Source organism: Microcaecilia unicolor, chromosome 5, assembly GCF_901765095.1.
Source record: "Microcaecilia unicolor chromosome 5, aMicUni1.1, whole genome shotgun sequence".
NCBI classification, from domain to species: Eukaryota; Metazoa; Chordata; class Amphibia; order Gymnophiona; family Siphonopidae; genus Microcaecilia; species Microcaecilia unicolor.
Window position 1 is genome coordinate 236087658 of NC_044035.1, and position 16549 is coordinate 236104206.

The window sequence follows — 16549 nt, forward strand, 5'->3', positions numbered from 1 at the left end:
TAACTGGCTGCTAGTCCTGTGTGTGCCCAGCACATCTTTTCCTAGAAATTCAATAGGAGTACGGATTTAGACTAGAGACCTGCACGGGTTCGCGGGACTCCCACAGAATCTGTGGGAATCCTGTAGCAATCAGCTCTGGGGCTGCGGGGTTTCCATGGGGATGGAAGCAGTTCTACGGAGATCCCAAAGGGACTGAAGCAGTTCCTGGAGGGATGGAAGCAGTTCCTGCAGGGTTCTCGTGGAAGTATAAGCTGCACCTGTGCCAGCCCCTCACATATCATATTCTTTAAGTGCTGCCTCCTCCTACTTGCTTTAACAGCGCAGATGTGGAAAGTCTTCCTTTAATCCTCCCTGCTCCCAGGCTGATGCACAGGCCTCAGCTCTGACACAAGCACAAGCATCAGAGGTCACCTGATGATGGCAACCTCTCAGCACACAGTGCCAGCGAATCAGAGACGAGTCTTACATGTGCACACCAGAGTGTTTCAAGCTCCTGCCAGCTTCCATTCCTTCCTTGCCTGCAGTGCTGTGGCTTGAACCCAGAGAGCGACAAAGTGCTAACCAGAATTTTTCTTTAGCTTCCATTAACTTTTTGTGGGGACAGGTAAGATTCCAGTGGGGATGGGTGGAGACAGATTATATTCTAGAGGGGATGGGTTAGATTTCTGTCCCTATGCAACTGTCTAATTTCGACCTAGAACTGAAGGGCGAAAAGAGCAAGAGGATAGGGTAGTATTTTGCTATGAGAGAGAGAGAGAATTAAATCTACAAATGAAAAGGGAAAGATCAATATCTGACATAAAAATGGGGAAGTATGAAACAAGACAGAAGGCAAGAAAGAGAAACTGGCATGTGGATAAAGGTGAGCCGGTTGATATTGTGTATTTGGATTTTCAAAAGGCTTTTGACAAAGTGCCGTACCTCATGAAAGACTCCAGAGGAAATTGGAGATAGTGTTCTATTGTGGATTAAAAACTGGTTAAAAGAGAGAAAACAGAGAGTAGGGTTAAATGGTCCGTATTCTCCATGGAGAAGGGTAAATAATGGGGTTTCCCAAGGGTCTGTGCTGGGACCGTTGCTTTTTGACATATCCTATATAATAATTCTCACCTCCAACGTTCTGAGGCCTGGGACCGTGGCTCATTCCGAGTTGGTCTGCTAGGCTCCGTAGATCAGGCTGACATCACCGTAGCCATTATGATGTCAACTTCAGAACCCGGGGGGTGTGGGGGGGGGGGGGGGGGGGGGGAAACATGCCTCACAGCTGATCCATGTCCGGAGGAGGGTCGCTGGACATGGGTGGCTGGAGGGAAGCAGGGGAGAGAGGAGGGTCGCTGGACATGGGTGGCAGGGGAGAGAGGAGGGTCGCTGGACATGGGTGGCAGGAGGGGGGGGGCAGGAGAGAGAGGAGGTTCGCTGGACATGGGTGGCTGCAGGGGAGAGGACGGTCGCTAGACATGGGTGGCTGCAGGGAAGCCAAGGAAAACTTTGCTAGCGCCCGTTTCATTTGTGTCACAAACGGGCCTTTTTTACTAGTAAATAAATAAGATGCTAGAGCTCCGAGATAGACATTTTGAAAGCAAAGGGGCGCTTTTACTAAGGTGCGTAGGCACCTACGCGTGCACGTGTGTCAAATTAGAACTACCGCCCGGCTACTGTGTGCTCCGGGCGGCAATTCTCATTTTTACGAGCATCCACTACACACCCCGGAAAATATTTTTTATTTTCTGGTGTGTGGCGCTAACCGGCAGTGTACGGGCACTGACGATTACCGCCCGGGTTAACGCGTAAGACCTTACCGCCAAGTCAATTGGCAGTAAGGTCTCAGACCCAAAATGGATGCACGGCAATTTTTATTTGCACGTCTGTTTTCAGGCGTGCTGAAAAATTGACCTGCACGTATCCAAAACGCGCCTACACTAGCACAGGCCATTTTTCGGCATGCCTTAGTAAAAGGATCCTTAAGTAGCATATTTTTTTTTTTGTTACACTTGTACCCCGCGCTTTCCTACTCATGGCAGGCTCAATGCGGCTTACATGGGGCAATGGAGGGTTAAGTGACTTGCCCAGAGTCACAAGGAGCTGCCTGTGCCTGAAGTGGGAATTGAACTCAGTTCCTCAGGACCAAAGTCCACCACCCTAACCACTAGGCCACTCCTCCACTCCATTATACATTTAACTCTAAAAATTGGATCAAACGACAAAAAGGCAGCGTGCAATTGAAAAAGTTATATGCATTCAGCTAGCCAAGTTTCTGAGGATTCACAACAAAATTTTTAAAATATGTTAAACATTTCTATAAGGGTTTTTTTGTGCATTGATGACAATTGCAAAGTGGTATGTAGATACTGGGATAGTGTCTTTATGAAGACAAGATAAGGTCAGCTACAGAGAACAGGGAACAGCAGCAGACACCTCAATGAGGGTGAAAATGGGGAAAAGAGTGAAAAATAAGAAAAGAGATGGAACTTATAGTGATGGCCACGATGAAACAAAAGAATATGTGGTATTACAAACTCTATTAACCAGATACGGGAAAGCTTGTTTATTCATGAATCTGCCCCATCTATGTTACCTGTCTACTGTATTTGAAATAAAACACCAATGACTAAAAAGCAGAGTGCAATTAAGTAAAAGACAGGTCTAATCATTTATTTAGAAGCTTTTTTTTTTAAATACAAATAGACTGCCACAGATAATTTTTTAAAGTCTGTTAATGTTTATAATATACTGCACATTACATTTTAAAGACTAAGCTGTGATGAACAGTCTAGGACCTTGTCCTGTATAGCACATGCATCTATTGCATTTTGAAATCCAGCCCAGAGTATTAATGTCTGTAACAAAATATTGCTTTCTAGTCTGCATTCTGATAGAAATAATATGACAACAAAGTTTTCCTAGGAAGAACTGGCCAAGAAAATTATTCAAGTTAGCTTGTTATGTGATGGTCATCCTAAGGAAAGGCACGGCACAAAAGCTGAATGCTACTCTTCTGAAGTCTGGATGTTCAATGACATTCATTGCTGCGACGTCCTGCAAGTTCCTGTGGAACATGGCCCAGTAGAATTCATACACATTCTGTGACATCACTTCCTATTGCAAAACATGCAAACAATGGCATGATTTTCTTCACTGAAGAACCTGACTGGATTAGAATTGATCTCTTGGATTGGATTTTCTTTTCTCCATCTAGTTTTCAATACAATTTCATATACTGCAGCAGTATAAAAAAGCACATATAAATTTATTTACAAGTGCATAAATATATAAATATGGTCGTTATACAAAAATAAATACCAATTTTCTCTCTGTTTAAATGAGTCTCTCTTTAAAGGGTTTTGGTCCTCGCCTTGGACTTTTAACTTGTTCGTCTTTCTGAAGGAGGATGCATTAATGAGTTGCAGGGTATCCTTGTTCCCTGGTCTTGCTTTATGCAGTTGGTTTCTTGTTCGGTGGAACAGAATTCTTCTCTGCTGGATTTTAAAGAATCTGGATTCTCAACCTCTTCAATTGGTGGAAGGCCAGTGCAATATAAAGAATCTGCAATGAAACACAGGAAGGAATGAAATCAAACCAAAAGGACATTGTGACAAAACTGGATTTTTCAGCCTGTAAAACTGAATTATTTCTTGAAGTATATATCTCTAGTTTGGCCAGCAGGTGGTGCATGTTCATGTTTAAAACTGTTACAGAGGAATGGCTGTTCCTTCTTTAGTTAGCACACAGAGAACAGTTAACCTGCAGTGATGTGGCCAGCTATTTTTAAAACTTGTTGTTCTGGGCTTTGATTGGTCCAGGAGCTCAATTCATTTAGGATGTACTGGTTTTTTCTCCAGTCTTAGCCAGGGAGATGAGAGAGAAAGATCTCTTTGCTGAGGCCCTGCAAACCGTTATATTTGATAAAACTTGTGAGCAGCTATATGTCCTCATCCTATTTAGATAGTAAACAAATGTTTAGATAGTGTTACAATTGATCCATATTTCAGTTACTGTTTGCACCTTTTCTGTTCATTATTCTAATTATTTCATGATAAACATTTTTAGTTTATTGCTCTGCTTGTTTGGACTTACTAAGAATCCTAGTGGTTTGTGTGTTGGGTCAGTGAGTGCTTTCTAGGAACACTGGGAGTACGGCCCTAGTAACCTAGAAATCACTGGGGATAATTTGAGAGCATAAGACTCGCCCAGAGGCGGTTGGGACCCAATCAGTGGGAGGAGGGTGCTAGTGTAGAACACAGCAGCAGGTGCAGGCAGACCTGAGCTGTGCTGGGGATAGATCCTCCCAGTGGTCGCGGGATAGCCCCACGCGTGTGTCTAGGCGTTTCGTGACAGACAAAAATATGGTAGCCTCAAAGAAAGGACCAGAGGGAAAGAGTACATCAAATGCCAATTTCTACCAATCTGGCAAGTCAATGTTTTGGCCAAAATATGGACTAAAACTGTAAACTTCCAGTTTTACTATTTAATGTTGCTTGTTATACAAAGGAAATCGTTTTATAAAGCTTTTCTGTGTGTTAAATTGTGTAGCCATTTACACATGTATAAGTGCTGACAAGATCATATCCTGGCAGTTGGAAACATTCCTGGAGGCATAGTTTAAAAACAGCAGAGGCAAAATAGTAATGTATGAATCTATTTCATATAAGACTAGGAGAAGTAGCCTAGTGATTAGAACAGGCTGAGAACCAGGGAAACCAGGGTTCAAATCTAGCTACCACACCTTGTGACCTTAGGCAAGTCATTTCATCATTTCACTGTCCATTGACTCAGATACAATCTTAGATTTATAAGTTCCTTGGAGAAAGGGAAATACCTACTGTTCCTGAATGTAACTTACCCTGAGCTAACACTAAAAAGGCATGAGCTGAATCCAAAGAGTAAATGCATATGTTTACACGAACTTCAGAGCAGGTGTAAACATACAGGTTGTCATTTGTACACTACTGGAGCTGGATTTTGGAGCCTATTTTCTAAAGGCACTTAGGTTGCCTCTATAAATTAGGGATAAAATAGGAGTATTTTAGGAGTTTCAACATAGGGGTCCTGTTATAAACTTATTCCCAAATTCTATAAATGACACCTTTAGTTTTGCGCACTAATTTTAGTCACAAGAACGGCGCATAAGCATATTCTATAAACTACACCTAAGTTTAGGTGTAGTCTACAGAATCACGTTAAGCACGTGGTTTTTCAACACTGATTTTTAAGGCGCCATTTATAGAATTTGACCCTTAGTCCCCATGTGTACGGTCACTGAAGGATACATTTTCCACTTCTTTAGCATAGCTCATTCTGCCACTTAAGAGAGAATGACAAGTCCATACACTTCCTTGGGAATGACTTGAAGTAAGGGATTCATAAAATATGTATATGTTTCATCGAAAATGGATGGCAACCTGGCAAAATACCAGGAAGGGAGACAATCGGTGCAGCATTTTAGAAAGGGCATGCAACTCAGAATATGAATGTCCCAAGTCCATACATCATACATGGATGTCCATTTTTCATATATTTCCCAGATCTGGCTACCTACTGCCTGTTCTAACATATGTAAGAAATGGACATCTACATGCCAGTGATGTCCAATATGAAGATCCATTTTACAAACTGAAAACATCCAAATTATAAACAGGGAAACAAGAGATATGGACAACATTATGGCAGCACAGGAACATCCATGCTATAAAATGGCCACACAGAAATCCATTCAGAGCAGAGGCGTGGCTTAATGGTTAGAGCAGTGGGCTAAGAACCAGGGGACACAGGTTCAAACCCTGCTTCAATTCTTTTTGGTTGTATTATCTTATTAAATTTTGAGTCGGGGTGTAGCTAGACCTAGAGGTGGGAGGGGGACAGAACTCAAGGTTGCCGCTGCTGCCCTCCTCCCCCCCCCTCTGCTGCCCTGCTCCTCCCCACCCACTGCCACCGCTGTTAACATATCTTAGCTGGCGGGGGTCCCCAACCCCCGCCAGCTGAAGCCTTCGTCCAGCACTGGTCTCTAGCACCGCTGCATTGCCTGCGCTGCTCTCTTCCCCTCACATCTGGCACACTCCTTTTAGTGAAACTGAAAGGAGCGTGCCGGACATGAGGGGAAGAGAGAGCAGGGCAGGCAATGCAGTGGCGTCAGAGACCAGCGCTGGACGAAGGATTCAGCTGGCGGGGGTTGGGGATCCCCACCAGCCAAACCAGGGGCCCAGAGCAAATTTGGGGATGGGGGGGGGGGGGGGGGGGGGGGGGACAGGCCCCCGTGGTCCCACATAGCTACGCCACTGTTTTGAGTGCTCCAGGGACAGAAACATACCTACCATATCTGAATATATACCACTTCAATAGCCTTCAGGTTTGCAGATTTCTTATACATTCAGGTATGGTAGGATTTTTTGTGTCATTGACGAGCTTGTAATAAAAAAAAATAATAAAAAGAGCTAAGTGAGATTTGAACCTGGCTGGTTCCCAAACCACTGCACTAACCATTAGGCTACTCCTGAATTCTCTGCATGGAGGTCTATTAAGAAGTTCTTTTAAAGATTTAATACCATGAACATCCATAGATCCTGAAGCTATCATAGAGCCCAGTATCCCTTGCTAGTTTCACATTCAGGAGAGGGAAAGGAACAGCAACCACTGGGTGCTAGAAGGTGTCCTGCCTTAATCCCGCCAGTGCACAGCTGTTCAATCAGAGCACTTTTCTGTTACCTGGACCTGCCAAGTACCTGGTCTAAATAACAACATTCATCTTTTGGACATTCACGTCCCTTCCATAACAGACTGGCTAATGTACTAAAGAGGACTTTAAACTAAATTCGCTGGGGATGGGTGAGAAAAGCCCCAACATCATTAATAACCCATAGGAATGTAAGACATTAAAGAAATGGGAAAAAAGGGTAATGTCTGGAGAGCTTTGTGTACCAATGCCCGTAGTATGGGAAACAAATTTTTAGATCTAGAGGCAGTAATGGTAGAAGATGATTTGGATTTAGTGGTGGACATGGAGACATGGTTCATGGAGAACCATGACTGGGATATAGTTATACCTGGCTATAATCTATTCAGGAAGGACAGGGTAGGAAACAAGGGTGAAGGTATGACATTATATGTTAAAAATAATAAAAACGTGACAAAATTGCAGGACCTATGGTGTAAGGAAGAAGCATTGTTGGTTAATATGGAAGGAGGGAATGGAAAATGTATTTACATTGGTGTGATATGAAGGCCTCCACAGTCAAAAGAAATGGAAAGAGATTTAATTGAAGACATTCAGAAAATAGCTTTGAAAGGGGTACTACTGATAGGTGATTTTAATATGCCAGATGTTGATTGGGTCGTCTCTGCTGCGGGGTCATCTAGAAACAAGGAGATCTTGGTTTCTCTACAGGAAGAATTGTTCCAGCGGTTGGTAATGGAACCTACTCGGGATGGAGCTATTCTGGACCTGGTGCTTACAAAACGGTGAAAGGGTTTCTGATGTTATAGTGGGTGATCATTTGTAGTACAGTCATAAGAATCCAGACTCCCACTCCAGGTGTTCCTGGATGGATGGATGTTTGGGGGTGGTAGTGGAAGGGGAGGGGGGAGTTTGATTCTGTTCAGCCTATAGTATACCTGCTAGTTTCTATGTTTAATCAGTACATTCCAGCAGGAACTGTTTGCGGTGACTTGTTGGTGGGGTGGGGGAGAGGGTATAAAGTTTATAAAATTGGTGAGAATTCCTCTTTATATATTGTCATTTTTTTGTTATTGTTGCCGATAGTATTGTTCCAATATTTTCTTTTTTTTTTCCTCTGTGTATAACTGATGGAGTACTGTTCTATGCTTTGTGTCTCCTCACTAATAAAAATATTTTGAACTTAAAAGAAGAGCAGGACTTGGGGTGATCATATCTCATGATCTTAAGGTGGCTAAACAGGTAGAAAAGGTGATAGTGCCATTGTATAAGTCTCTGGTAAGGCCCCATTAGGAATACCTTGCAATTCTGAAGACCACACCTTCAAAAAGATATAAATAGGATGAAGTCGGTTCATAGGGCAGCTAGAAAACTGGTCAGTGGTTTCTGTCATAAAGCATATGGGGTCAGACTTAAAGACCTCAATATGTAAACTCTGGAAAAAGGCGGGAGAGAGGGGATATTATAAAGATGTTTAAATACCTCTGTGACATTAATGTACAGAAGGTGAGCCTTTTTCAAATAAAGGAAAATTCCGGAATGAAATGGCATAGAATGAAGTTAAGAAATTATAGGCTGAGGAGTAATCTACTTTTTCATGGACAGTGTGGCGGAATGGGTCAAATAGCCTTTCAGTGGAGGTGGTGGAGACAAAGACTGTGTTTCAATTTAAGAAGGTGTGGGATAGAGATATGGTAACTCTTAGGGAATGGAGGAGATAGTGGATGCTGAGGATGGGAAGAGTGGATGGACCATTTAGCCCCTATCTATAAAATCAGAGTTTGGGCATCCATGCGACACAGATGTCTAAATGTTGGTTTTCAGACATCCAAAATATGAATATAGCTTCTAAAATAAGGGTCTCCAAGTCAAGCAACTTGAGTTGCAAACCACAGTTCTCAACAACCAGGAAGACAGATCCAAGGAAAACAGCAACTTTCAATTCAACACACAGTTCTGTGGTATTCTAGCAACATCTTCTGGACATACCTGAATTAATACTGTGGTCACTGGACATGACTGGTCTGGATCCTCCAGTTTCACTTCCTGTCATCTGACACAGGTTGGGAGATGTGTCTTGCAGGGGGCTGTCCTCATGTGACTGAAGCACCTCGCATGTGTAGTCATCTGGTAGGCCATAGAGGAAAGAGCCCTCCTTGTGTCTTGAAGATGGCAACCTGGTAAGCAGAAGTTTGCTTGAATCTTGGAATTACTATTTTGAACATTCCACTACTAAAAGATCACTGTTCATAAAGCCCTTTAACTCTCTGGAAGCCTGAGGACAGACTCTTTGGCAAACTGTAAGAAATTCTAGCATGTCTACAATAAATATATTTTTTCTATTTAAATGGTTAAAATAAAATCACAGAAAGCTGTCTTTCACTTTATCAATAAGGTATTAAAAAGCATGTTAGCAAATACACAGGTTTTTTTTATGAGTAATTTAATCAAACCTTAGTTGGTTTCCTAAGCTATTCCTTGTTTGCTGGAGGAAGCAATTTAAAATATCAATTAAGTGTTAAATCTCCAATAACTACAGAATACTTTCACCACTTAATTAATTTAAGGTTCAACACAACAAATCCACATGGGAAGTAATTTTGTAACAGCATGCCTATAAGATTCTCTACAATATGCCTATTTAATACAAATTATATAAGGCAACATGTGCAGTTATAGAATATCTTCCTACAATAATCCCTTATAGTGCTCTCTCACAAATATATATCTGCTCTAGAGTAAAAATGAAACTCTGCTCTACCCAAACTACACCCCTGGGAACACCTATTAAATTACCCTTCATTTTGCATAATGGGTTACCAGGAAGGGAGGGCATGTAGACATCTATTTTATAAAGGCACATGGATGCCTACGGGGCTCATTTTCAGAGCACACGGATGTCTCAAAATGGCAAAAAAAAAAAGCCCATCTTCCAAAACCAAATTGCAATTTTGGAACGGCAGGACTTGGACGTCCTACACTGCAGTTCATCCAAATAGCAAGGGTGTGTGTTATGGATGTGTTTTGGGCAGAACTAGGGAGGACCAAAAATTAGGACGTCCAACAGTGATAAACGGGATGAAACATCCAAGTCTAAAAAGAAGGACATTTTTATTTAGACCTGTTTCGGTCAATTCCAGGGTACAAAAAGGTGCTCTAATTGCGCAGCTGACCACTGGAGGGATTAAGGTGTGATCCCTCATAATCTCCCAGTGGTTGTTGTTCCCCTCCCTCTCCCCTGAAACTGGAAAGGACTATTAGGCTGTATGACAGCATCAGGTATCCTTCAACTCCCCCCCCCCCCCCCCCCCCCCGGTGCGGTCCTGTGTCACCCTCCCGCTCTCCTCTCCTCCCCCGGTATGGTCCAAAGTCACCCTCACTCTCTCTTCCCCTCGGTGCAGTCCACTGTCGCTCTCTCTCTCTCCTCCCCCCCTCCCCAGTGCGGTCCACTGTATGTGTGTGTGTATATATATATATATATATATATAATAATAGCATAACATGAAATCCTAAACAAATAACATGTTTGTAATACATAGGATACAATGTGAATATGAACAGAGTTGTTGTTATTGGAAGCTTAGTTAGAGGGTATGTGTATGATTCTCCTGCTCAGACCTAATGGTATCCACATATGTGTTTACATAAGCTATGGAACCCTTTTGTACTGTTGGTAGCCATATTGGAGAATGGCAATTTTCAGTGAGGTCCTTTTACTCAATTAAATATTAGATAAATGGCTTTAAGAATTGCCCTGTGCAGAAAAATCTTGACCTGTTTATTTTTGTTATGCTCCATCATATGTACCTTAGGTACAAAAATGTTAAAAGGGGAAAAAAAACCCCAGGCAGTTTCTAAGAAAAGGATTTCACTAGCTGCCTCTACGAAGCAGCTTTAATTATTTTTTTCTAATCTTACTTTTAAAATTATTTTTTTTAATACAATGCAACACATCCTGTGAATAACTTGTCACACTTATTTCCTTTCTGGTGGGTGTTTCTAGGCTGATGGTTTTATATTGTCTGCAAATGGGTTGATTTAAACCATTTTAGTTGACGCATACTGCCCCACAGAGGAGCCATATCATGCTAGCTTGGTCTTCTGCAACAGGAAGCTCTCTGCAAGGTGATACACTCCAAATGAATTTGGTGTGAATCTGTACAATGGAATTCTTACCCAGGCAGCTGGTGGCACCCTCCTAAATCGCCATTTATCATGCGTTGATGCAGCAAGGTGCTGGTCTCTGCTTGCTGTTACAAAGAAGAAGAGAAATATCTTAAAATCAGACCTTTGAGTAAAGAGATATCAGTAGCCAGAGACAAACTCCATTATTCCATGTTTTTTAACCACATCTAGAAATAAATCTGGTGGGAGATTAATCTTGCCACAAAGACGCTTTCCCCCCACCGATATTCAAAAGTATTTATCTGGCAAGTTAAATAAGGTTTAAGCGCCTAACCACGGATATTCCGTGGGAGATAACCGGTTATCTTCTGCTGGAAATCCCGGTTAGTGGCTAGCCACGAACTGGCTATATCACGCGACATAGCTGGTCAGGCAGATATTCAGTTTCTAACTGGCTTTGTTGAGAAGTTAAAAAAGGTCACTTAAATAGCAGGCCTCTCTTTTGACCGCCAAAAAGTTAACCAGTTAGCGATGAATACTGGCATAGCCGGTTAACTTTTTAGCAGCCTAAAAAAAACTGGTTATTAAATGGCGGTCATCAGAAACAACCATCATTGAATATCCGGGTTCAGCACCAAGCACAGCACCGCAATATATCTGTGCAGCTTGCAACTGTAAGGACAGTGGAGGAAGAGGGGTAAGAGAGAGATAAAGACAACAGGATCGTGTAGAGAGGGGAGAAACAGAACTACGATAAATGATAGGAAAGAAGGTGTAGCAGTAGGAGACAGTGAGGGGTAGAAAGGCAAATCTGAGTTGGCTGAAAAGCCCACCCCAATAGGAGAGCATATAAGTGTCCTCAAAGGTCCTCTCTCAGCACCTCTTCAGGATGGTAGCTAAACTCAAGGCAAGTTCTTTGTACAGTTACAGTGTGTGTAGCAAACTATAACTGGGCACAAAGTGACTAGATGCAGTGCACTGTGCGCAAATTCTATAAAAGCATCTGGGCGCCAAGATTCCATTATAGAATGCTAGTGCAAGCTGGCATCAACACAACTACATTTAGGCGAGTCCTCTTAAGTCAACAGCAGGTATATACGCACATCATTTACAGTACTCTGGAACTACACATGTGAATATTGACCCCGCCCATGCTCCTCGTCACCCACCTGGGGCTACCCTACGTCCACTTACAGGATCTATCCCCAGCACAGCTCAAGTCCACTTGCACCTGCTATACTTTACACTAGCACCCCCTTCCCACCAACTGAGTCCCAACCACCTCTGGGCGAGTCTCCTGCTCTCAAATTATCCCCCAATGATTTCTTGGTTACTGGGGCCACACTCCCAGTGGTCCCACAGTCCAGACAAGTAGAGGCAATAAACTGAAAATGTTTATGGTCATGAAAAATTAGAACAATGAATAGAAAAGGTGCAATCAGTAAAACAGTAACAGGTTACTGAAATAAACACTATCTAAACATTTGTATACTATCTAAATAGTAACTGGGGAGTTCAGGACATATAGTTCCTCACAGGTTATTAAATATATCTGTTCACAGGGCCTCAGAAAAGAGATCTTTCTCTCTTGTCACCCTGACTAAGGCTGGAGAAAAAAGCCAGTACATCCTAGAAGAATTGAGCCCCTGGGCCAATCAGAGCTCAGAACAACAAGTTTTCAAAAGTATACCGCATCTTACTTCCTATCTGTGTTAGACTAAAGAAAAAACAGTCATTTATCTGTAACAGCTTTAAACATAAATATGAACCACCTGCTGGCCAAACTAGAGAAATACACTTCAAGAAATAATACAGTTTACAAGCTTAAAACCCACTGTTTTGTCACATTCCTCCACTGTGATCACCACCCCCCCTTACACTTATGTCATGTCATGAGAGCTGCGCGCGTGTCATCTATAGAATTGTGCTGTTCTATCATTTTAGTGTGCAAATGGTGCTTAAATTTAGGCACTAAAGCAGGGGTACTGAAAGGGTCCACAGGTCAGTTGAGTTTTCAGGATAATGAATATGCATGAGAAAGACTGGCATATAATGGAGGTAACAGGCATGCAAATCTTTCTCATGCACATTTATTAGGGATATTCTGAAAACCCGCTCTGCACTAAAGATACAGAATGAGGGGGATAGCGTATCAGACTGGGAAACTTGGCTATGGTGACTTTTAGCGGCCTCAGTATTCAGCTAGGAAATTGAGAGTCACTCTAGAGGGGTGACCAGAACTAAGACCAGCTGATAAAAAGGGACACTACAGGGCCCAGAGAACTTCAGGAGACTGACCTACATCTCATCTCTTGGTCAGGGTAATCTCGGAGCAAGAGCGTTGCGGGATTTCTCAATTCTCTGGGCACAGCCTGGTGAAATAAATGCAACCCCTTCCAATGATCCTCCAACTGCTGAAGCAGCCGTGCAACTGCAAAAAAGCACCAAGCTGCAGCCAGGTTCCACCACCTGCAGTGCGGCTCCTGGGGTGTTCACTGATCTAAATCACCCTTTTCTGAGGTCTCTGCCCTAGAGGTCAATAAATATGGCATAAAGAGATACCTGAAAGACACCCTCTGGACAGTACTCTTGCTGTTTTATGGTTGGATAGGCCATTTCAGCAGAGGGGCAACCTCCGTTCATGTGGATCCCGTTAGCAAATAAATGTCCATTTGCCCTGGAAAGTGAAGCCCCTGGGAGCGGTACCATGGTGTACTGGCAGGAGGTTGCAAGAAGACCTGCCCTGGGAAAGGTGATGTCTGTGGTTTGCTCTGGAAAGAAGAAAAAAAAAAAACTCATTGGAGTTTGCTGTGTTTAAAGAGGGCACATGAAGTGTGCATTCCAAATGATATCCTGAAAACAATGCCATCTAATCCAGGAGTTCTCAACCCAGTATCAAAACTCTTTGGCAATCAAGAAGATATTACAGCACTCTACTGAAATATATCTATTTCATTTCCCACAAAAATTACCCATATGACACTTTTGCTTTCAGAAATCATGTTGGTTAGTCTTATTCCAGCTGATAGCTACTAATCTGCTATATTGTTCCTTTAGATTAACAACCTGGCTACTCCCACAGGAAGAAGCAACAGGGACAGTGGTGACATCTCTGGCACATTCTTTAGGGCTCAGACAACTGTACACATATCCTGGAGTGCCGTACTTCCCCATGTAACCTGCATGTATATCTGCTTAATGAGCGCATTCATATCTGACAGAAAGACATGCTGATGATGGTAAAGGCGGTTAGCTTAGCGGGGTTTAAGAAAAGATCTGGGCAGCTTCCTAAAGAAAAAGTCCAAAGACCATTATTAAATTGACTTGGGGAAAATCCACTGCTATTTCTGGGATAAGCAGCATAAAATGTAATGAACTTTTCTGAGATCTTTACAGGTATTTGTGACCTGGATTGATCACTGTTGGAAACAGGATGCTGGGCTTGGTGGACCTTTGGTCTGTCCCAGAGTGGCAATACTTATGTACTTATATATAAAAAGATTACATATATCAACACCAAACCTTTCAGCTCAATTGGGGAACCAGGGCCAGGATCTGGCGCCATTAATTCACATTGACTTGGGGATTTTTCCGCTACTTTATAGCCTCTGCTCTCTCCAATGTATCTAGCATGTGACACTGGGACAGAGGCCTTCCAGAACCTTTAAATCATGGGACCTGAACAAGGCCACTAGGTGTCACCCATATGCAATGACAGCAACTCCCTCCCACCAGGCTGTGGGCACTGCCTCTTTAGCATCCCCAGAGCCAGTTGAACCAGGAAGTAGAAGGACTGACTCAGGAATCAAACGAGGGACCCTCCACATGGCAGGGCATAGCAATTGCAACTACAGCCACTGGTTCAATCAACTTAGGTATTTTTAATTAAGTGAAGAAGCTGGAAAGTACACCACCACTCCCCCCTCTCCAAGATCCAGGGTCTCACTTCTACAATGTACCAAAATCTCTCATGTTTTTGAATCGTGTGCTAAATACTAAGGTGTGTCTTTCCTGCACCAGAAGTGTCAGCAGAACTATAATAGGGTATTGAATACAAACAATTTCAAAACCAATGCTCTAAAAATCCTGTATGGGGTAAATGTTTATTCTTTAAATCTCAAACAGCTCATACGTTCTGCCCCACAACACCAGTGCTGTTGTTAATTTGCACCGCTAAACCACAGCACCATCCAACAGGACAGGGGACAAGGCAGTTCAACAGCTAAATATGAGATCCACTTCCCAGGTCAGACCATTTCTTTTGCTACTTACTCTGTTTGGACCAGGCTCTCCACAAGCAGAAGGGGATGAAGGCTACAATGATGAGGGCAACCGATCCTAGGACCCCGACGATCAGATAGGGCAGATCACTGGAACGGGCAACCATGGCACCTGTACCAAGTCCTCCATGCCCACTGTTTGGAGGAGGCTGCTGGGATGGCACTAACAGAGGAGGAAGACGACCAGGCTGGCCAGAAAACTTCCGAGCTGAAAGACATCCAACTTCTACATTATCTTACAGAATTCACAGGTCAACTGAGTTCACTCTATATAGCCAAGGGGATCATTTTCTATAAAGTGTACATTCTGTGACTTTTCTATAGGTTCAGTTACTAAATATATCCCAATATAGAGCCCTTTACAGACTTCAGGATGCCTATTTGCATCTGTAAATCCAGAGGGTCTGAGTAGGATGTCACAGAGAAAGCAAACACTACCTCTCCCCCCCCCCCCCCCCTGAAATTCAGCCAGCGGTGTTCAGTGCTTTTTTAAACACTCATTGTTGCTAGCTAACTTATCCCCCGATATTCAGTGCTGGACCATGTCCAGGCACCAGCACTGAATATCAGGGATTTTTTGGGGCAGGCTGGGCACCCAGCACTTTTGCGGGTCCGGCTGATATGTAGCCAGGGCCACATAAAGGTTTTGCAGCCCTGGCTGAATACTGGGCCAGCCGGCCTGCATAATTTTTTTTTTCTTTACTAAAGTCCCCGAGCCCTCTGAAGCCCCCCCCCCCCCCCCACCACCACCACCAATATCCCTTTCTTTCCCTTTCTTAGCCAGGCCCTCCCTCTGGGCCTACCTGTATCCCTGGTAGTTCAGAAGGGTCGTTGGGGGCAGGAGGGTAGGCCCCTTGCTCCTGCCCTCTATGGCACCATTCTAAAATGACTGCTGTGACCTCTCACGGCAGCTCGCGGTACTGCCGTAAGAGGTCACGGCAACCATTATTGGGCTTACCAACGCTTAGTAAAAGGGTCCCCTCTGTGTCCCACCCAAATGCCCACGTGTACTCCAACTTTCCAACTAGGTGCTATTACACTTAGACAACTTTTTATACAATGCCCATAGCTGGATTTTTGGCATCTATGTGCAGACACATACACACATGCACGCACACACGTATATATCAGTATTCTAATCATTTACACATATTCAGCCTGTAAATATTAGCACCCACTTTGTAGAATTAACCCCATAAAGGCTACAGAATAAGTTCTTTCTACACAGAATGTAAAGTCAGTAGGACAGACAAAAAAGCAACATCCACCAAGATATTTCAAAGCTAAAAACAATCTATAAGTGCTTATAGCTGAGTAGACTAGGCCCAGTGGCCTTCATAACTAATACAAAATGAAAACAGGCAAGCATCTGACTTATACAAAAAGATAAAAGGAGGTCCTTTTAGAACAATTGCAGACTGCTCCTAGATATAGGTCCTCGGGATCTGAATGTATAACCTTCTAGCTGATAGAGCAT

At 43.1% G+C, this 16549-nt stretch overlaps 1 protein-coding gene across 2 annotated transcripts in view; it reads right to left on the minus strand.

Moving 5' to 3' along the window:
• Positions 1-2644: 2644 nt before the first annotated feature.
• Positions 2645-16549, minus strand: part of BOC (BOC cell adhesion associated, oncogene regulated) — a 181380-nt gene continuing 167475 nt past the window's right edge. For both annotated transcript variants that reach the window (XM_030203900.1, XM_030203901.1), the window contains exons 16-20: positions 15065-15280; positions 13355-13563; positions 10844-10917; positions 8657-8844; positions 2645-3543 (exon numbers count right to left, since the gene is read on the minus strand). In XM_030203900.1, the coding sequence (XP_030059760.1) occupies positions 3362-3543; positions 8657-8844; positions 10844-10917; positions 13355-13563; positions 15065-15280 (869 nt within the window). In that variant the 3' untranslated portion in view covers positions 2645-3361. The remainder of the gene's footprint in view (positions 3544-8656; positions 8845-10843; positions 10918-13354; positions 13564-15064; positions 15281-16549) is intronic.